We start from the raw sequence: 22,662 nt of genomic DNA, 5'->3' as shown, positions 1-22,662 counted from the left end.
CTTACTTTCTTAAAGCTTGCTATTAAGTTTATGGGAACCCATCCATCCACATCCATTTTCTGGCGCAAATATGTGTCCTTCACCAAATTATCATCACTGCAAGATACATGTGAAAATCCAAGCGTTGATACCATGCGCAAATAGACAGCAATGAGCGGATGAATCATTTAGTATGCATAACAAAATAACATACCAAAAATAATAATCTATCTGTTTCACAATTTTGGAAGGCAAGTGAGGATCAGGTATGGGAGACGACATTGGTGCATATGGAAACATAGGCATGTGCCCGGGTGAACCTGGGTGGGGTCCAAGAGCAAAATACGTAAAAGATGAAGCATCTGCAAATTGAAACAAAATATAATTAGCACGCAAGATAATCTACAGAAGCAAGTATCTCAAAGCAGCAAACCTCACCATTGTAGAACACTGGGGGACCATAGGGCCGCGCACCCACAGGGGGAGGTGGAGGAATAAAAGGAGCACTTGAAACTGGACCACGTATGAAGGGCCGAGAGGCGACACTCTGCTGGGGTGCAAGGTTTACTCTGCTGCCAAAAGATTGATGGTTATAGCTCCAATCATCAATCCAACGTTCCTGGTATCGTTTGCTACCATGGCCATGATTAGAAGAACCATTCCCTTGAAGTTGCGGTCCACTGTTGTTCCTTCTAAAAGGACCACGCGGATGGTGTGGCTCATGCCCACTGTGAGATCCTCCTCTCTGTCCAACATCCCAACGTGTGTTGTCCCTAGGAGATACCCCCGAAGAGATGCTGGACTTCACTGGCTTAAAAGGAGACGCTTCAACCACAGAACTGTGTGAATTTGGTGCTTGAGAAAAGCTGCCGTTGGCTGTTATGTTTCTGTGACTTGTCCTGTCACCACCTAGAGAACACTGGCGGATAGGAGATTCATGGTTCGAAGCTGAATTTGTTGCTACTTCCTGTGAAGACCAAGAGTCAACTGACGTCCCCTATTATTCACAAAAAGAAAATTTCGTAAGGAAAGCAGTCTAACTTGTACGAAAACTTGATCATCGAGTTCATAATAGCACTAGAAGCATATATAATAAAACCCAAGCAACTAAGAACATCAGATAAATTGAACAGGTAGATTAAAAGGGCCAAAATATAGAGAACAACAATGACAGAAATAATAAACCTGTGACAGAATGATTGGTTCGTGAGAGAGTTCTTCAAGAGAATCAGTCGAACTCGAAGAAGCCTTCGTGGAAGCACGAGCTGATTTGGAGAAATCAGGCCAAGATGCTGTCCCCATCAAAGCACCAACCTGCGGAGCAACACCATTAGCAGGATTGTTCCAAACACACTTCTTGGTTACACCAACATTCTCACTTCCCTCAGCCTGACCATCCTCGGCCAAGAAACTAGCAGGTGGTGCGATTAATTGGTTTAGGAAAATTTCAGAAGGCAAAACGTGCTTCTGATCAGAGATACTCGAACATGAACAAGGCGACGCGAGCCGTGAATGGCGATCAATAACAGAATTTACAGATTGAACAGAGGCGGAGGAGTCAGAAGCAGTAGCCATTGCAGAAAACAAAAAAATAGGTCAGGCAACTGAACATCAAACCCACCAACACAATCGAATCGATTAAAGAAAACCCAAAAATTCCCACTCGAAATCGAAATCGCCTATCTCCGCCCGTTTTCTTGTTCGGAAGCAAATAAAAGTGCAGTGTTCTAGTCTCCCCGCATATATATAGAGCAATGAAGCGGGGAATTAGTTTCCTACGACAAATATAATTACAGCTCGGATTTAATTAGGATATACGTATTTAGTATCAAGATAAAAAGATAAAGGTTAATTTTATTTATTTATATATCGGAACAAATAATATTTTATATCTCGAAAAAAAACAAAGAAGTAAAATAATCGATATTTAAAATCCGATATCTTTTATTTATAAAAACAAAGCCTATGTTTTTAAAAATCGAAAAATCTTTAATGATTTATAAGGTGATTTATATCAAGTTTTACTTTTAAAATTTTGACATATGGTGATGATATAATTTATCTCCAAATTATCATTAAGAAGATCTTATCTTTGTATTTCAAATTGTTTCACATTAACTTTTTGCTAGAAAATTTTGATAGAATTAAATAAAACTCAAATACAAGATTAGATAAGAAAAACAAAAAACTTACTCTAAAATTACTAAAAAATAAATAATCTAAATAAGAAAAAATATTTACTATTGTCATATTAATTTTTTCCTAAAAAAATAGCCGATTTATCTTTAATACCATACTTTAAATAAATAATAATTAATGTATAACATAACTATACTTTCAAAAATATAGATAAGGATTGGATGTTCAAAATTTGAAAATATGGTGAGAATAAGAACATGAGTGTTACTTCTGTTCTTAGATAATATAGAGATTATAATTTGCTTTAATCATTCTAAATCAATTGACAAAAATATTCTTTTAATTAAATAAAAATCATGATAGAAATCTACGTTAAACTAAATAGATTTTTTTTGTCAATTGACATGTAATAATTGTTCTAAATAATTTATGTACTAATTGATTCAAGCCCAAAAAATTATTAGAAAAAATTGGCTCTACAAGTATTTGTCACTAGTTCAACCCTAAGAATTATTATTATGGTCTGATTCATCTATGCACTGCTATCTAGAATATAGAGGTGATTTCAACATGTTCAAGAGTTGATTTTTGTCGTATAAGATTATTCATGGTACACACGTAGCATTTTGTTCTAAATATCACTTATTTTTTTGTGTTCCTGTTGATGATTGTATCTAATATTATTCTATCACATCTCATGCACATGTAAACGCCACAACATAACGAACTCTTATATCAACTAACAAATACTTCGTATTTGCTCTTATTTTATGAAAATGGCAAAACCGATTTTTATAAGAGTGCATTTTATGTCATTATAAACTCATTTAAGTGTTCAATTTTCTATATAAGAAGAAATATCAAAGACATGTTTTCAGAAGTCCTCAATAAGCTCATCCATTTAAAAATTTGGTGGTAAATTTTTATTAAATATGTATATTTGTCCCGGAATCATGAAATACAAAACCTAAAGTGCCTCTTAAAACAAAATATAAACCGTACCGTTATCATAGCACAATTTTAGTACAAGGAAATGAATCCCTCTCTCTGTATTCTTAGGTAAATGAAAATGTTCTTTGTTTATGGAAAATCAATTTAAAATAGGAAAGGTTCAAAGTATATTCTAAGGGTGTGTTTGGTTGAGTGGATTAAACAATGATAGATTAATAGTCAAACACTTATCCAATATTTGGTTAAAATTTTAAGATGTTTTAATAATCATTTTGATCCGATTTAAGATCCAATTTTTTAGATAACTATTTGATATTAATCTAACAAATCAAGTGAGATACACTATCAAAACTTAATAAATTACATTTTTCTCCTCTTATTTCTTAGAGTGTTAAGTTATTTATTGAATAAAGAGTGAGTCTTATGTGAGACCGTCTCACGGATCTTAATCTGTGAGACGGGTCAACCCTACTCATATTCACAATAAAAGTAATACTCTTAGCATAAAAATAATACTTTTTCATGGATGACCCAAATAGAGATCCGTCTCACAAAATACGACCCATGAGACCGTCTCACACAAGTTTTTGCCTTGAATAAAAAATTTATTTTAGAATGTTGTACGTTAGATGTCGATCCTGATATTTAATATATCATTATTATTTAATTTGATTTAAACTTTAAAAAATATAAAGATATATTTTTATTTTGAAAAAAATAATTTATTTGTATATATTTTAATAAAATAATAAAAACTAAATTTTAATGTTGGTTATGCTTATCAATAATATTTTTATTTTTATTATATTTAATTTTATGATATTTACACATATTAATTCAAGATTATTAATATCGTCATTATTAACATTATTATTAATTATCTAATATTATGTATTGCTTTGAGCACAACAAATAAGTAAACTTAACAAGGGTATAATATTAAATTTATTAATACGCAAAAACTTGTGTGAGACGGTCTCACGGGTCGTATTTGTGAGACGGATCTCTTATTTGGGTTACCCATGAAAAAGTATTACTTTTTATGCTAAGAGTATTACTTTTTATTGTGAATATGGGTAGAGTTGACCCGTCTCACGGATTATGATCCGTGGGACGGTCTCACATGAGACTCACTCAATATTTAAAAGCTAATCACATATTCAAAATGTTGAACCAAACAATCTTAATAGTATCACATAATGTTTGATTATCTATAGCATAATTAATCATTTATTTATCTCATCACTTGTACCAAACACACCCTAATAGAATAAGAAACATGAAATGAAATAAATATTTTAAAGATTCGTCTTGTCTTATTAACCAGTTGAAATCGACTACTGTGTTAGATCTATTGTCCCTACTAATGCACTAGCACATTATAATCGGTTGGGAGAATTCAGAATCGATTGGCAATATCTTTGTTAGATGACTTCCGAAGAAGTTTTTTTGTTTGAAAACCTCTTTCTCCAAATCCACTAAGATTGGACGTTGATGCAGGATTTGATGTATCCTGGAACCAGTTCGACGTTGGTGCAGTAGTTGGTGATCCACAGGGTGTTTTAGACTGTTCAAACAGTAATTCAACCGACGGTCAAGATGATATTTAAGTTCTAGAAGTTCAACCACTTATTGATTCGGCGGATTTCCTATGACAACAGAATCTTTAGGCCCCAAAATTCACAAGCACCTAAACTGACTAGAAAAATTTCACCAGGCGGGCCTACTCCAAATCTCCAGAAACTATACCAAAAGCAATCATGCCAATGTTCTAGCTATACACATATATGGAACAAAAATAATACCAGAAAACAGCAAAAATCAACGAAGATTGTTTTGCGCAACCGCTTGGCACAGTTCATCCTCGTAGAATAGGGCTCTATTAGAAGCCAAGGATTTGCAGACAGGTTTCGGCAAAAAGGATGGCACCAAACATTTTGAAGAAAATGGGGATTCTTGGAAGAGAACAGCTGCAATTTGGCGCATCTCAGTGCATTTTAGACGAGAAGGGGGACGAGGGCCATGCTTAGGTGCCTTGGGTGAGTGAGGACTGCCAATCCACACTCCTTTTCCACCTCCCTTGCTGCAAATGGTTCCAATATGTTTCAACATTTTTTGTTTGTAGTAGACTTCTTAAGTACAAACAACATATTGGAACCATTTGGTTTGAGTGGTTGTAGATTCAATTTCTTGATTTTGGTTTGATCGTACGCTTCTAATGCAGGTGGGTTATCACGATTCAAGGGGTTTGGTGGTTTCACCCACCCCATAATTATAATGTGTTTTTTCCTTAACATTGATTTGTTCTCCCGTGGTTTTTATTGTTTTAGGGTTTAGGTTTTTGCTATGTCCCGCAAATTGGGGGTTTTCAGCATATTTGGGGATTTAGAACATTTAAAGAAATTAATTTTAGGCTATGTTTGGACCTTGGGTGACAGAGAATGTGAAGAAAACCATCATTCATACTGAGAACCCCAAGGATGCAGTTTTCATTTTCTTTGTGATTGTGTGGTGTAGGATTTTGGATGTGAATTTTGTGCTGTATAGGTTTTTGGAGTTGATTAAAGGTGATTTTTCAATCACCTTATGATTATTTTTTTCAGAAACGTCTCACGCAGCGACTACCGAATTTTAGAGGGATGTTGATCTTTAGTAGTACTTTCTCTCGAATTATTCTTTATGCTAATGAAGGAGCTGTCCCTGCTATGCAGTTGGTACCATATTGGGAGCAATGACTGGAGCGCTTATTGGCCAAGAGACAGAAAGTGGATTTGTTAGAGGGGCTTCGGTTGGTGCCATATCCGGTGCTGTTTACTCCATCGAAGTCTTTGAATCATCACTTCTTTTGTGGCAGTCCGATGAATCTGGGATACAGTGTCTCCTGTATTTGGTAAGTCTTATCTATTGAATGGATTAATAATCTTGAGTCAATACTATTCAATTGCAGACGTGATAATTCTGGCATTCAATCTTCGAGATTTATAGCATGTTTAGTAATCTGATTGAGTTTGGAGCTGATAATCTGACTGTACAGATTGATGTGATAGTGAGCCTTCTAAGTGGCAGACTTGTCCGCGAGCGTATTGGTCCAGCTATGCTAAGTGCCGTGCAAAGTCAGGTATTATGCTGCTCGATTGCTTTTCTTTGAAATAGGGATGACAGTATTTTTACTTTTTTGACTTACGAAATTTTCTTCGTTAATCAGATGGGAGCTGTAGAAACAACATTTGAAGACGTTCCCGACATTTTTGACACTGGCGGGGCAAATGGTTTGTTAGTAGACACAGTTGAAAAGTTCCCAAAGATAAGGGTTGCAAGAGACGACATTGTTGATACTTCCGGAGAGGGAGTCTCTTGTTCTGTTTGCCTTCAGGTACTGTTCTAATTTCTTTCCCTTTTTATCTGTCTCTTGTTAGATAAACTACATCAGTGCACCTTGACTTTTGGCCTATATAGTGACATTTATGAAATTTGCGTAATTTCTATGACAAAGCAATTACGCATACGACACATCCTACATCTACACTCGTTGTGGGTATTCATTTATATCCACCTAATTTCAGAAGAGGCCATTGTAATTATTCAAGTGTTGGCCAAAGTTTGAGCTCTTTGTATATAGACTTCTTTTATCGACAAGTTGAACTGATTTAGAAGAATCTGTCCCATGCTTTTAAATATACGCAGGACTTTCAGCTAGGGGAGACCGTGCGAAGTTTACCTCATTGTCACCACTTGTTTCATCTACCTTGCATCGACTCTTGGCGGTGAGACACGGTTCTTGCCCGTTGTGTAGAAGAGTATTTTGATGCTCTTTTTGTACGGCGAGAAACACCAGCTTGATGATATCCTCTTACTCGTATACGGCCTCTCTATTTGTTCAATAAATCCGTAGTTTTAGATTGGCTAGGTGCAGCTCTATGTATGTAGTTTCTGAGCAACATCTTTCGTGTTCGGTCTCTGCGCTTGATCACGATTTTGTAAAGAAAATTTTGAGGTGTGGTTTGTATTCCCTCACAGATCCTACGTACACACAATGTTTGTTTGCTATTAGTATTTTCTTTATCATCACTAGTTGTGTTGTTACATGGCATTGTATCGTATCCATCTTGTATGACGTGGATAATTTGACTATTCCTATAAATCATCGTAAATTATGCAAATTAGTACAGGCGCATAATATATTTTCATTCTTATTCATTTATAAATATTGTTCCATAGTTTATTTATCAATAAAGTTCAATTTTTCTTGCTTGATTTTCACTTCATTCACAACCATGCTTTGCACTTTCTAACCATTTTAATTTTAACGCTCATCTGGTGTAACTCTTTATTCTTGTTTTTTTTAAAAAAAAAATCTATTAAGTGTAAGTATTTTAATTTATAACATCGGATTTCAGATTATCTTTTATGACAATCGAAATCACCTGTTTACCATGTAATGAAAAAAATCTCTCACTCCAATGGCTAACAAGAAAGTGAGCAATCAAACTACCATTTCAATTCAATCATATGAAAAATTTGAGAATTCTAAAATTGGCTACAAGTCCGTGAGAAAGCTAGTTTTTTTAAAGAACTTTCCTAAGCTAAAGAGATAAAATGAAAGTACTTTTTTATGATATATCAATGAGAATGGAGAGTCCTCCTCCCAATCCATACATACATGATCGATAGAATACTGCGTAAGTAGGACAGTCAACTTTATACTGTTTACTTTTTGGATTTGAAAAAGAATGCATTATCATTCATTTTGCAATAATTTCTTTAAAAAAAGTATATTCATTATTAGCGGTTCTTTTTTTTTTTTTTTTTCAAGGAATCGAAAATAAAAATTAGGAGAAAATTATCTCAACTACATTTTCTGAACCAAAACAAATTAAGGCTCGGCTGAGCAAATATTTTTAGTATTTTACAAATAAAAAATAAAAGCATGTGTTTGGATAAATTTTTTGTGAAATATTTTTAAAAAGGTGTTCTACAAAGAACAATTGAGAGTTTTTTTTTTATATTTTTAGAAATAAAGGTAACGATAAAAATCGAAACATACTACTTTTTAATTATAAAACGATTTTAAATATATGTCCAAATGCATATTTGTTCTTAAAACAACTTCAAATCTTTATGGTATCGAGACGTTGAAATTATTTTTACTTTTCACAAAATATTGCATAGTTACGCAATTACTTCTGTATGAAGGTCCAAAATACATGTCATTGATAAGACCAAAACTAATTCAATCTTTTCAAAAAAAATAATAATAATAATTCAATCTTTACAAAAAAAATTCGGTATTGTTAGCAATTTATTTGAAGTTATACTAAAGTAAAATTTTAAATATTTAGTCGATCAAAACTCAAAATGTAACAAGTTAATAGATCGAAAAGTTTATTTTTTCCCTACAAAAAAAATGACCGATTTCAAACTTTAAAATCTTTCTTGATTCAAATTTCAGTTCCATACCTGAAATATGAACTAAGAACCACCGTGAAATCCAAAACAAACGTGTTTAGCAAGGGCAATATAGGTATTTCGCGAGAGATACACGACAAAAGACCCAAACAATTCATCCATGCACGATGATAGAAGAACATGCTACCCACTCAACTCATTCCCCTCTCTACTCTTGAATAGTCCCAACATTTAACAATTCTTAAATCTCAAAGCCGACAGCCAAAATGGGTTTCATTACAGGAAACGGAAAAAACCTCTATCTCGAATCGTCGTGAAAAAACTTTTCCAACGATCATCATCCGATCACGAAAGCGATTCTAGTATTGTGATTGTGCACAACAACAACAAAAGGAAGATTCAGCAATGAAATAAGCAACATCTTGTATGAAGAGACTATGGGTACAGATTTCTTGTCAAGAGAAGATATGGTTGTCTTACTTATTCGCGCGCACACATATATATATAGAGAGAATTTTGTTAGAAAAGACGAAAATGATCTTGTAAGTTGGCTTGAATTGAAATTTGATTATTTTATGAGTCAAAATTTGTTCTTAATGTAATAACTTGTCTTCCTTTGTATCTCATAACATAGTATTGAATATTATCCATACGTTTGAAAACATGGCAGCACTCAGGCGAAAAAATGATTCCAAATACGGACAATGACAAATTATTTTAGTAATTCCTACTTTTAATAAACAGATAATCAAAATCTATTTTGGTCAGACTTATTGGACAAACATGCCCTAAACCATATATTACTTATGATAACATAATGCATGTTTGCATATATTTATACAGGCTAGAAAGGCATTCAGAAAAGTCTGGTGAAGTTGCAAGCCCTCGTTCGAGGGGTTATCGTCCGAAGACAAGCACGCTTAGCCTTGCAATGCATGCACGCACGCACGCACTTGCCCAGTGCACCTCACTGTTCACGCTCGAAAGCTTCTGTTAAACGACTAGTCGAATATAGCCTAAATGGGAGCAATTCATGGTATTTTTCGATTTAGAAAATTCAATGTTAAGTGTTGTACAATTATTCCAAGGAAATGGGAATCATGCTGGCTGCGGATCAACTTTTGAAAACTAGATAGATATCGAGCACGTAATTAAACAAGAATAAATGTTATAAAATATTTTGAAATATATTTGTACAGATGGATTTATTTATATATTTCGAGCATGTTTTAGTTTGATATTGAGCTTGAATAATGTTGGAGCTTGTTTTAGTTTGATATTTCGGAGTATATATCACCAAATAAATCATTTACTCTTGCTATACTATCCTCCAAAAATTAGATTTACTAGTGTTGATCCATTATATATATAATTTCAAAAATATCATACTCGGCTCAAAACCAAAACGTACGTAGTAAACTAATTTTGAGTATGATTCAAACTATTTTCACCGTAACAATTTATATTATAAAAAAAATATTTATTTAATGCTCGTGGCCACACATTAATCGCTATGTGGGTTAGATGAAATATTTTCTTTAGTACTTTATAGATTTTCAAATATATTTTATTGAAAATATCTATAATTTTGCAGTGATAAAGATGCAATTAGTAAAAATAAATCACATAAAAACCAAACAGAAAATATTCATATCCAATATTTCAATATAATATAAGATGTTTCTGGGGAAAAAAAATAAAAAAAAGAGAGGCAATAGACTCTGGACAATCACGAATCCAACTAAATTACCAACGACTATAAGAAATAAGTGGAAGTAAACCAATATCTTCCGACGGTGGCTAAAATATAGCTAGAAATTGTGTTAGTCTTTTTATCATGTATATGCAGATTAGAAATATTGAGAGATTGAGGACTTGATCCTGTAGAATACAGGATAGTTGGCATTATCCATTTTCTCCAGTAACCCTTCCTACTCACCTATTCTACCTGCAAGAGTAAGAAAAAAAATCGCCTAGATGAGTTAGAGACCACCACAAACTCTGAAAAGCAGCCTAAAATATAGAGTTGTTGGTGTTCAAAGTCCCCACCTATGATAATAGTATCGCTAGAAACTACGTGTTTGTCTTTTCATCATTATATGCAGACTAGAAATATTGAGAGAATGAGGACTTGATCTGTAGGAAACATGATGGTTGGAATTATCCATTTTCTCCAGTTACCCTTCCTCCTCACCTTTCCTCCCTGCAAGAGTAAGAAAAAAATCGCCTAGATAAGTTAGAAAGCACCGATGCTCTATCTAAAGTGCATGTTGTGGGATGAAATGTCTACAAAATACCCAAAGGATATATAGATATATAGAACAAGTCGGATGAGAAAGCTGAAAAGGGGATATTAACAGATTTTGCTCATAAGTTAATCTAATTTTTGGAGGATAGTATATAATGGATAAATACTAGTAAATCTAATTTTTGGAGGATAGTATATTAGCAAGAGTATATGATTTATTTGGGTGATATATTCTCCGAAATATCAAACTAAAACATGCTCCCACATTATTCTTATACTCAAAAATATCAAACTAAAACATGCTCGAAATATATAATAAATCCATCTGTATAAATATATTTCAAAAATTTTATAACATTTTATTCTTGTTTAATTATGTGCTCGATATCTATCTAGTTTTCAAAAGTTGATCCGCAGCCAGCATGATTCCCATTTCCTTGGCATAATTGTACAACACTTAACATTGAATTATCTAGAAATCGAAAAATACCATGGATTGCCCCAATTTAGGCTATCTTCGATTAGTTTCAATTTGAGAAAAAAATAAAAAACATATAATACATAAATTACATTTGAATTAATACAAAAATTAAATAAATTCAAAATTGAATTAAATGAATTGATATAATCAATGCAAACAATAATTAAAGTGTCATTTATTACAGTACACACACATATAATTAATTTTGATATCTGCACACCTACCGTACACACTTTTGTGAGCACCGATGAGGTGTCACTCATCTATTGGATGTGATGAAATATAGAAAAATTACACATCGAATGGATGAGTGATATATATATATATAACATTGCAATCATTTGTGTTTAAAATTTATTTATACAGTTTGTAATAAAAATTAAATATATCATAGTAACACAAATCATATCACAAATTAAATTGATTGATATAATCAATGTAAAAAATTTTAATTTAGTTTATATTTTCAATAAAGTTTAGTTTCAATTTGAATAAAAAATAATAAAAATATATAATATAAATTATATTTTAATTAATATAAAATGAATTAAATTCAAATTTGAACTAAATGAATTGATATAATCAATACAAACAATAATTGAAATTATCATTTATTGTAGTACATATATTTCAATATTAATGATATATCTTTTCTTTTTTAGAAATAACATTTTGACGGGAAATTAATTTTTGGCAAAATATTAGAGTACTTGGTAAAAGGACATCGTAAAATGCACAATTGTATTTTAAAAAAACCACTAAAGAACCAGTTGTTTCCTCGTTCAATGATTTTACTTCTTAACCTATATTGCTCATTAAAGAAATTGAGGACTTGATCATGTAGAATACAAGAAGGTTGGCATTATCCATTTTCTCCAATTACCCTTCCTCCTCACCTTTTCTCCCTGCAAGAGTAAGAAAAAAAATCGCCTAGATGAGTTAGAAACCACCAATACTCTATCTAAAGTGCATGTCGTGGGATGAAATGTCTACAAAATACCCAAAGGATAACAAGTCTATAGATATATAGAACAAGTCGCATGAGAAAGCTGAAAAGGGGATATTACAGATTTTGCTCATAAGTTAATCGCATATTCACTTGTTTTTTCAGTAAAATTTTGGACTACACTACTAGTAAAAGATTTACTATAAGAAAAGTGGTATTGCGAGGATCAAATATGCGATACATTTCACCTGTATTTCCACCACATTCGAAGCTCGCAAAGCATCCAATATAAGTTGGACATTGTCTGTCAGCTCCCTAATCTGAAAAATTGAGAATGTATAATATTAGTATTCATAGTTAAGTCTCATCGTAATAGGTGGCAAATCATTTAAAAAGTTTGATATGATCAGCCATAAAATATCCAGCTGCCTCTGTGACTATGATAAGAGGTTAAATGGCAGCACTAACAGTCGATTTGGTGTTTCAAATCATGGCAGGCAAGATTTTCAGCCAGAGATGCTTTTGATCCGATCAGGCATCTCCAAATTCCACTCCAAAGACAACTTACATGAATAACTAACCCGTCCAAGCTACTTCATTCTCAAAATAGTATCATTGTTACCTAATGAAACCAACTAAAAAGAGTGTACCATGATTCTAATGTGCATTCTTGGTCATACAAATTTACCATTTCCATATCAATATAAATCTTCTGATAAACTCAAGCGTATTACAGTTAGATATCAATTGTCATTTTATTTCATCCAAGAATAATCTAACAAAACCGAAACATTTCAAAATTCTTAACCTATTGCTCACTAAATTCCAATTAAAGAATCAAGCTTTTGATATTTTCAACTTTCTGATCTAGAGCCTCAAAATTTCTCTTCTATGTACCAACAATCAAAAAGAATCGCAAGTTTAAGTTTAGATAAAATGGATAAAGAAATAAGCATAAGCAGGAAATTTTTCATTAATTTGACCGACTTACTTTCTTAAAGCTTGCTATTAAGTTTATGGGAACCCATCCATCCACATCCATTTTCTGGCGCAAATATGTGTCCTTCACCAAATTATCATCACTGCAAGATACATGTGAAAATCCAAGCGTTGATACCATGCGCAAATAGACAGCAATGAGCGGATGAATCATTTAGTATGCATAACAAAATAACATACCAAAAATAATAATCTATCTGTTTCACAATTTTGGAAGGCAAGTGAGGATCAGGTATGGGAGACGACATTGGTGCATATGGAAACATAGGCATGTGCCCGGGTGAACCTGGGTGGGGTCCAAGAGCAAAATACGTAAAAGATGAAGCATCTGCAAATTGAAACAAAATATAATTAGCACGCAAGATAATCTACAGAAGCAAGTATCTCAAAGCAGCAAACCTCACCATTGTAGAACACTGGGGGACCATAGGGCCGCGCACCCACAGGGGGAGGTGGAGGAATAAAAGGAGCACTTGAAACTGGACCACGTATGAAGGGCCGAGAGGCGACACTCTGCTGGGGTGCAAGGTTTACTCTGCTGCCAAAAGATTGATGGTTATAGCTCCAATCATCAATCCAACGTTCCTGGTATCGTTTGCTACCATGGCCATGATTAGAAGAACCATTCCCTTGAAGTTGCGGTCCACTGTTGTTCCTTCTAAAAGGACCACGCGGATGGTGTGGCTCATGCCCACTGTGAGATCCTCCTCTCTGTCCAACATCCCAACGTGTGTTGTCCCTAGGAGATACCCCCGAAGAGATGCTGGACTTCACTGGCTTAAAAGGAGACGCTTCAACCACAGAACTGTGTGAATTTGGTGCTTGAGAAAAGCTGCCGTTGGCTGTTATGTTTCTGTGACTTGTCCTGTCACCACCTAGCTCCGGAGAACACTGGCGGATAGGAGATTCATGGTTCGAAGCTGAATTTGTTGCTACTTCCTGTGAAGACCAAGAGTCAACTGACGTCCCCTATTATTCACAAAAAGAAAATTTCGTAAGGAAAGCAGTCTAACTTGTACGAAAACTTGATCATCGAGTTCATAATAGCACTAGAAGCATATATAATAAAACCCAAGCAACTAAGAACATCAGATAAATTGAACAGGTAGATTAAAAGGGCCAAAATATAGAGAACAACAATGACAGAAATAATAAACCTGTGACAGAATGATTGGTTCGTGAGAGAGTTCTTCAAGAGAATCAGTCGAACTCGAAGAAGCCTTCGTGGAAGCACGAGCTGATTTGGAGAAATCAGGCCAAGATGCTGTCCCCATCAAAGCACCAACCTGCGGAGCAACACCATTAGCAGGATTGTTCCAAACACACTTCTTGGTTACACCAACATTCTCACTTCCCTCAGCCTGACCATCCTCGGCCAAGAAACTAGCAGGTGGTGCGATTAATTGGTTTAGGAAAATTTCAGAAGGCAAAACGTGCTTCTGATCAGAGATACTCGAACATGAACAAGGCGACGCGAGCCGTGAATGGCGATCAATAACAGAATTTACAGATTGAACAGAGGCGGAGGAGTCAGAAGCAGTAGCCATTGCAGAAAACAAAAAAATAGGTCAGGCAACTGAACATCAAACCCACCAACACAATCGAATCGATTAAAGAAAACCCAAAAATTCCCACTCGAAATCGAAATCGCCTATCTCCGCCCGTTTTCTTGTTCGGAAGCAAATAAAAGTGCAGTGTTCTAGTCTCCCCGCATATATAAGAGCAATGAAGCGGGGAATTAGTTTCCTACGACAAATATAATTACAGCTCGGATTTAATTAGGATATACGTATTTAGTATCAAGATAAAAAGATAAAGGTTAATTTTATTTATTTATATATCGGAACAAATAATATTTTATATCTCGAAAAAAAAAACAAAGAAGTAAAATAATCGATATTTAAAATCCGATATCTTTTATTTATAAAAACAAAGCCTATGTTTTTAAAAATCGAAAAATCTTTAATGATTTATAAGGTGTTATATCAAGTTTTACTTTTAAAATTTTGACATATGGTGATGATATAATTATCTCCAAATTATCATTAAGAAGATCTTATCTTTGTATTTCAAATTGTTTCACATTAACTTTTTGCTAGAAAATTTTGATAGAATTAAATAAAACTCAAATACAAGATTAGATAAGAAAAACAAAAAACTTACTCTAAAATTACTAAAAAAATAAATAATCTAAATAAGAATAAATATTTACTATTGTCATATTAATTTTTTCCTAAAAAAATAGCCGATTTATCTTTAATACCATACTTTAAATAAATAATAATTAATGTATAACATAACTATACTTTCAAAAATATAGATAAGGATTGGATGTTCAAAATTTGAAAATATGGTGAGAATAAGAACATGAGTGTTACTTCTGTTCTTAGATAATATAGAGATTATAATTTGCTTTAATCATTCTAAATCAATTGACAAAAATATTCTTTTAATTAAATAAAAATCATGATAGAAATCTACGTTAAACTAAATAGATTTTTTTTGTCAATTGACATGTAATAATTGTTCTAAATAATTTATGTACTAATTGATTCAAGCCCAAAAAATTATTAGAAAAAATTGGCTCTACAAGTATTTGTCACTGGTTCAACCCTAAGAATTATTATTATGGTCTGATTCATCTATGCACTGCTATCTAGAATATAGAGGTGATTTCAACATGTTCAAGAGTTGATTTTTGTCGTATAAGATTATTCATGGTACACACGTAGCATTTTGTTCTAAATATCACTTTTTTTTGTGTTCCTGTTGATGATTGTATCTAATATTATTCTATCACATCTCATGCACATGTAAACGCCACAACATAACGAACTCTTATATCAACTAACAAATACTTCGTATTTGCTCTTATTTTATGAAAATGGCAAAACCGATTTTTTATAAGAGTGCATTTTATGTCATTTTAAACTCATTTAAGTATTCAATTTTCTATATAAGAAGAAATATCAAAGACATGTTTTCGGAAGTCCTCAATAAGCTCATCCATTTAAAAATTTAGCGGTGGTAATATTTTTATTAAATATTGTATATTTGTCCCGGAATCATGAAATACAAAACCTAAAGTGCCTCTTAAAACAAATATAAACCGTACCGTTATCATAGCACAATTTTAGTACAAGGAAATGAATCCCTCTCTCTGTATTCTTAGGTAAATGAAAATGTTCTTTGTTTATGGAAAATCAATTTAAAATAGGAAAGGTTCAAAGTATATTCTAAGGGTGTGTTTGGTTGAGTGGATTAAACAATGATAGATTAATAGTCAAACACTTATCCAATATTTGGTTAAAATTTTAAGATGTTTTAATAATCATTTTGATCCGATTTAAGATCCAATTTTTTAGATAACTATTTGATTATTAATCTAACAAATCAAGTGAGATACACTATCAAAACTTAATAAATTACATTTTTCTCCTCTTATTTCTTAGAGTGTTAATTATTTATTGAATAAAGAGTGAGTCTTATGTGAGACCGTCTCACGGATCTTAATCTGTGAGACGGGTCAACCCTACTCATATTCACAATAAAAGTAATACTCTTAGCATAAAAAGTAATACTTTTTCATGGATGACCCAAATAGAGATCCGTCTCACAAAATACGACCCATGAGACCGTCTCACACAAGTTTTTGCCTTGAATAAAAAATTTATTTTAGAATGTTGTACGTTAGATGTCGATCCTGATATTTAATATATCATTATTATTTAATTTGATTTAAACTTTAAAAAATATAAAGATATATTTTTATTTTGAAAAAAATAATTTATTTGTATATTTTAATAAAATAATAAAAACTAAATTTTAATGTTGGTTATGCTTATCAATAATATTTTTATTTTTATTATATTTAATTTTATGATATTTACACATATTAATTCAGAGATTATTAATATCGTATTATTAACATTATTATTATTATTATCTAATATTATGTATTGCTTTGAGCACAACAAATAAGTAAACTTAACAGGGTATAATATTAAATTTATTAATACGCAAAAACTTGTGTGAGACGGTCTCACGGGTCGTATTTGTGAGACGGATCTCTTATTTGGGTTACCCATGAAAAAGTATTACTTTTTATGCTAAGAGTATTACTTTTTATTGTGAATATGGGTAGAGTTGACCCGTCTCACGGATTATGATCCGTGGGACGGTCTCACATGAGACTCACTCAATATTTAAAAGCTAATCACATATTCAAAATGTTGAACCAAACAATCTTAATAGTATCACATAATGTTTGATTATCTATAGCATAATTAATCATTTATTTATCTCATCACTTGTACCAAACACACCCTAATAGAATAAGAAAACATGAAATGAAATAAATATTTTAAAGATTCGTCTTGTCTTATTAACCAGTTGAAATCGACTACTGTGTTAGATCTATTGTCCCTACTAATGCACTAGCACATTATAATCGGTTGGGAGAATTCAGAATCGATTGGCAATATCTTTGTTAGATGACTTCCGAAGAAGTTTTTTTGTTTGAAAACCTCTTTCTCCAAATCCACTAAGATTGGACGTTGATGCAGGATTTGATGTATCCTGGAACCAGTTCGACGTTGGTGCAGTAGTTGGTGATCCACAGGGTGTTTTAGACTGTTCAAACAGTAATTCAACCGACGGTCAAGATGATATTTAAGTTCTAGAAGTTCAACCACTTATTGATTCGGCGGATTTCCTATGACAACAGAATCTTTAGGCCCCAAAATTCACAAGCACCTAAACTGACTAGAAAAATTTCACCAGGCGGGCCTACTCCAAATCTCCAGAAACTATACCAAAAGCAATCATGCCAATGTTCTAGCTATACACATATATGGAACAAAAATAATACCAGAAAACAGCAAAAATCAACGAAGATTGTTTTGCGCAACCGCTTGGCACAGTTCATCCTCGTAGAATAGGGCTCTATTAGAAGCCAAGGATTTGCAGACAGGTTTCGGCAAAAAGGATGGCACCAAACATTTTGAAGAAAATGGGGATTCTTGGAAGAGAACAGCTGCAATTTGGCGCATCTCAGTGCATTTTAGACGAGAAGGGGGACGAGGGCCATGCTTAGGTGCCTTGGGTGAGTGAGGACTGCCAATCCACACTCCTTTTCCACCTCCCTTGCTGCAAATGGTTCCAATATGTTTCAACATTTTTTGTTTGTAGTAGACTTCTTAAGTACAAACACATATTGGAACCATTTGGTTTGAGTGGTTGTAGATTCAATTTCTTGATTTTGGTTTGATCGTACGCTTCTAATGCAGGTGGGTTATCACGATTCAAGGGGTTTGGTGGTTTCACCCACCCCATAATTATAATGTGTTTTTTCCTTAACATTGATTTGTTCTCCCGTGGTTTTTATTGTTTTAGGGTTTAGGTTTTTGCTATGTCCCGCAAATTGGGGGTTTTCAGCATATTTGGGGATTTAGAACATTTAAAGAAATTATAATTTTAGGCTATGTTTGGACCTTGGGTGACAGAGAATGTGAAGAAAACCATCATTCATACTGAGAACCCCAAGGATGCAGTTTTCATTTTCTTTGTGATTGTGTGGTGTAGGATTTTGGATGTGAATTTTGTGCTGTATAGGTTTTTGGAGTTGATTAAAGGTGATTTTTCAATCACCTTATGATTATTTTTTTCAGAAACGTCTCACGCAGCGACTACCGAATTTTAGAGGGATGTTGATCTTTAGTAGTACTTTCTCTCGAATTATTCTTTATGCTAATGAAGGAGCTGTCCCTGCTATGCAGTTGGTACCATATTGGGAGCAATGACTGGAGCGCTTATTGGCCAAGAGACAGAAAGTGGATTTGTTAGAGGGGCTTCGGTTGGTGCCATATCCGGTGCTGTTTACTCCATCGAAGTCTTTGAATCATCACTTCTTTTGTGGCAGTCCGATGAATCTGGGATACAGTGTCTCCTGTATTTGGTAAGTCTTATCTATTGAATGGATTAATAATCTTGAGTCAATACTATTCAATTGCAGACGTGATAATTCTGGCATTCAATCTTCGAGATTTATAGCATGTTTAGTAATCTGATTGAGTTTGGAGCTAATCTGACTGTACAGATTGATGTGATAGTGAGCCTTCTAAGTGGCAGACTTGTCCGCGAGCGTATTGGTCCAGCTATGCTAAGTGCCGTGCAAAGTCAGGTATTATGCTGCTCGATTGCTTTTCTTTGAAATAGGGATGACAGTATTTTTACTTTTTTGACTTACGAAATTTTCTTCGTTAATCAGATGGGAGCTGTAGAAACAACATTTGAAGACGTTCCCGACATTTTTGACACTGGCGGGGCAAATGGTTTGTTAGTAGACACAGTTGAAAAGTTCCCAAAGATAAGGGTTGCAAGAGACGACATTGTTGATACTTCCGGAGAGGGAGTCTCTTGTTCTGTTTGCCTTCAGGTACTGTTCTAATTTCTTTCCCTTTTTATCTGTCTCTTGTTAGATAAACTACATCAGTGCACCTTGACTTTTGGCCTATATAGTGACATTTATGAAATTTGCGTAATTTCTATGACAAAGCAATTACGCATACGACACATCCTACATCTCTCGTTGTGGGTATTCATTTATATCCACCTAATTTCAGAAGAGGCCATTGTAATTATTCAAGTGTTGGCCAAAGTTTGAGCTCTTTGTATATAGACTTCTTTTATCGACAAGTTGAACTGATTTAGAAGAATCTGTCCCATGCTTTTAAATATACGCAGGACTTTCAGCTAGGGGAGACCGTGCGAAGTTTACCTCATTGTCACCACTTGTTTCATCTACCTTGCATCGACTCTTGGCGGTGAGACACGGTTCTTGCCCGTTGTGTAGAAGAGTATTTTGATGCTCTTTTTGTACGGCGAGAAACACCAGCTTGATGATATCCTCTTACTCGTATACGGCCTCTCTATTTGTTCAATAAATCCGTAGTTTTAGATTGGCTAGGTGCAGCTCTATGTATGTAGTTTCTGAGCAACATCTTTCGTGTTCGGTCTCTGCGCTTGATCACGATTTTGTAAAGAAAATTTTGAGGTGTGGTTTGTATTCCCTCACAGATCCTACGTACACACAATGTTTGTTTGCTATTAGTATTTTCTTTAACATCACTAGTTGTGTTGTTACATGGCATTGTATCGTATCCATCTTGTATGACGTGGATAATTTGACTATTCCTATAAATCATCGTAAATTATGCAAATTAGTACAGGCGCATAATATATTTCATTCTTATTCATTTATAAATATTGTTCCATAGTTTATTTATCAATAAAGTTCAATTTTTCTTGCTTGATTTTCACTTCATTCACAACCATGCTTTGCACTTTCTAACCATTTTAATTTTAACGCTCATCTGGTGTAACTCTTTTTCTTTTTTTTTTAAAAAAAAAATCTATTAAGTGTAAGTATTTTAATTTATAACATCGGATTTCAGATTATCTTTTATGACAATCGAAATCACCTGTTTACCATGTAATGAAAAAAATCTCTCACAGTCCAATGGCTAACAAGAAAGTGAGCAATCAAACTACCATTTCAATTCAATCATATGAAAAATTTGAGAATTCTAAATTGGCTACAAGTCCGTGAGAAACTTTTTTTAAAGAACTTTCCTAAGCTAAAGAGATAAATGAAAGTACTTTTTTATGATATATCAATGAGAATGGAGAGTCCTCCTCCCAATCCATACATACATGATCGATAGAATACTGCGTAAGTAGGACAGTCAACTTTATACTGTTTACTTTTTGGATTTGAAAAAGAATGCATTATCATTTTTTGCAATAATTTCTTTAAAAAAAGTATATTCATCTTATTAGCGGTTCTTTTTCTTTTTTTTTTTTTCAAGGAATCGAAAATAAAAATTAGGAGAAAATTATCTCAACTACATTTTCTGAACCAAAACAAATTAAGGCTCGGCTGAGCAAATATTTTTAGTATTTTACAAATAAAAAATAAAAGCATGTGTTTGGATAAATTTTTGTGAAATATTTTTAAAAAGGTGTTCTACAAAGAACAATTGAGAGTTTTTTTTTTATATTTTTAGAAATAAAGGTAACGATAAAAATCGAAACATACTACTTTTTAATTATAAAAACGATTTTAAAATATATGTCCAAATGCATATTTGTTCTTAAAACAACTTCAAATCTTTATGGTATCGAGACGTTGAAATTATTTTTACTTTTCACAAAATATTGCATAGTTACGCAATTACTTCTGTATGAAGGTCCAAAATACATGTCATTGATAAGACCAAAACTAATTCAATCTTTTCAAAAAAAATAATAATAATAATTCAATCTTTACAAAAAAATTCGGTATTGTTAGCAATTTATTTGAAGTTATACTAAAGTAAAATTTTAAATATTTAGTCGATCAAAACTCAAAATGTAACAAGTTAATAGATCGAAAAGTTTATTTTTTCCCTACAAAAAAAATGACCGATTTCAAACTTTAAAATCTTTCTTGATTCAAATTTCAGTTCCATACCTGAAATATGAACTAAGAACCACCGTGAAATCCAAAACAAACGTGTTTAGCAAGGGCAATATAGGTATTTCGCGAGAGATACACGACAAAAGACCCAAACAATTCATCCATGCACGATGATAGAAGAACATGCTACCCACTCAACTCATTCCCCTCTCTACTCTTGAATAGTCCCAACATTTAACAATTCTTAAATCTCAAAGCCGACAGCCAAAATGGGTTTCATTACAGGAAACGGAAAAAACCTCTATCTCGAATCGTCGTGAAAAAACTTTTCCAACGATCATCATCCGATCACGAAAGCGATTCTAGTATTGTGATTGTGCACAACAACAACAAAAGGAAGATTCAGCAATGAAATAAGCAACATCTTGTATGAAGAGACTATGGGTACAGATTTCTTGTCAAGAGAAGATATGGTTGTCTTACTTATTCACGCGCACACATATATATATAGAGAGAATTTTGTTAGAAAAGACGAAAATGATCTTGTAAGTTGGCTTGAATTGAAATTTGATTATTTTATGAGTCAAAATTTGTTCTTAATGTAATAACTTGTCTTCCTTTGTATCTCATAACATAGTATTGAATATTATCCATATGTTTGAAAAGATGGCAGCACTCAGGCGAAAAATGATTCCAAATACGGACAATGACAAATTATTTTAGTAATTCCTACTTTTAATAAACAGATAATCAAAATCTATTTTGGTCAGACTTATTGGACAAACATGCCCTAAACCATATATTACTTATGATAACATAATGCATGTTTGCATATATTTATACAGGCTAGAAAGGCATTCAGAAAAGTCTGGTGAAGTTGCAAGCCCTCGTTCGAGGGGTTATCGTCCGAAGACAAGCACGCTTAGCCTTGCAATGCACGCACGCACGCACGCACTTGCCCAGTGCACCTCACTGTTCACGCTCGAAAGCTTCTGTTAAACGACTAGTCGAATATAGCCTAAATGGGAGCAATTCATGGTATTTTTCGATTTCAA

At 33.3% G+C, this 22,662-nt stretch overlaps 3 protein-coding genes and 2 pseudogenes across 3 annotated transcripts; 2 read left to right on the top strand and 3 right to left on the bottom strand.

Moving 5' to 3' along the window:
* Positions 1–38: 38 nt before the first annotated feature.
* Positions 39–1,554, bottom strand: LOC142534607 (la-related protein 1C-like; the record flags this gene model as incomplete). The annotated part of the gene is made up of 4 exons (XM_075641469.1): positions 1,165–1,554; positions 418–976; positions 194–341; positions 39–96 (listed from the first exon to the last, which is right to left on the bottom strand). Coding segments are annotated over exons 1-4 (1,155 nt in total), but the record flags the coding sequence as incomplete, so codon positions are not given.
* A 3,336-nt stretch (positions 1,555–4,890) lies between these two features.
* On the bottom strand, positions 4,891–5,339 carry LOC142534606 (F-box protein At4g35930-like). The gene is made up of 2 exons (XM_075641467.1): positions 5,215–5,339; positions 4,891–5,152 (listed from the first exon to the last, which is right to left on the bottom strand). The coding sequence occupies exons 1-2, from the start codon at positions 5,337–5,339 to the stop codon at positions 4,891–4,893; spliced, it is 387 nt and encodes a 128-aa protein (XP_075497582.1).
* Positions 5,340–5,518: 179 nt separating this feature from the next.
* LOC142534608 (NEP1-interacting protein 1-like) lies at positions 5,519–7,134 on the top strand (annotated as a pseudogene).
* A 4,906-nt stretch (positions 7,135–12,040) lies between these two features.
* On the bottom strand, positions 12,041–14,696 carry LOC142534605 (la-related protein 1C-like). The gene is made up of 6 exons (XM_075641466.1): positions 14,307–14,696; positions 13,554–14,118; positions 13,330–13,477; positions 13,142–13,232; positions 12,399–12,470; positions 12,041–12,109 (listed from the first exon to the last, which is right to left on the bottom strand). Exons 1-6 carry the CDS (start codon positions 14,694–14,696, stop codon positions 12,041–12,043), a joined length of 1,335 nt encoding a protein of 444 aa, XP_075497581.1.
* A 3,704-nt stretch (positions 14,697–18,400) lies between these two features.
* LOC142534609 (NEP1-interacting protein 1-like) lies at positions 18,401–20,264 on the top strand (annotated as a pseudogene).
* The last annotated feature ends 2,398 nt before the right edge of the window (positions 20,265–22,662 follow it).

The sequence above is a fragment of the Primulina tabacum genome, unplaced genomic scaffold (assembly GCF_025594145.1).
Source record: "Primulina tabacum isolate GXHZ01 unplaced genomic scaffold, ASM2559414v2 Contig618, whole genome shotgun sequence".
In the NCBI taxonomy this organism is placed as follows: Eukaryota; Viridiplantae; Streptophyta; class Magnoliopsida; order Lamiales; family Gesneriaceae; genus Primulina; species Primulina tabacum.
This window is presented reverse-complemented; position numbering and strand designations above follow the sequence as displayed.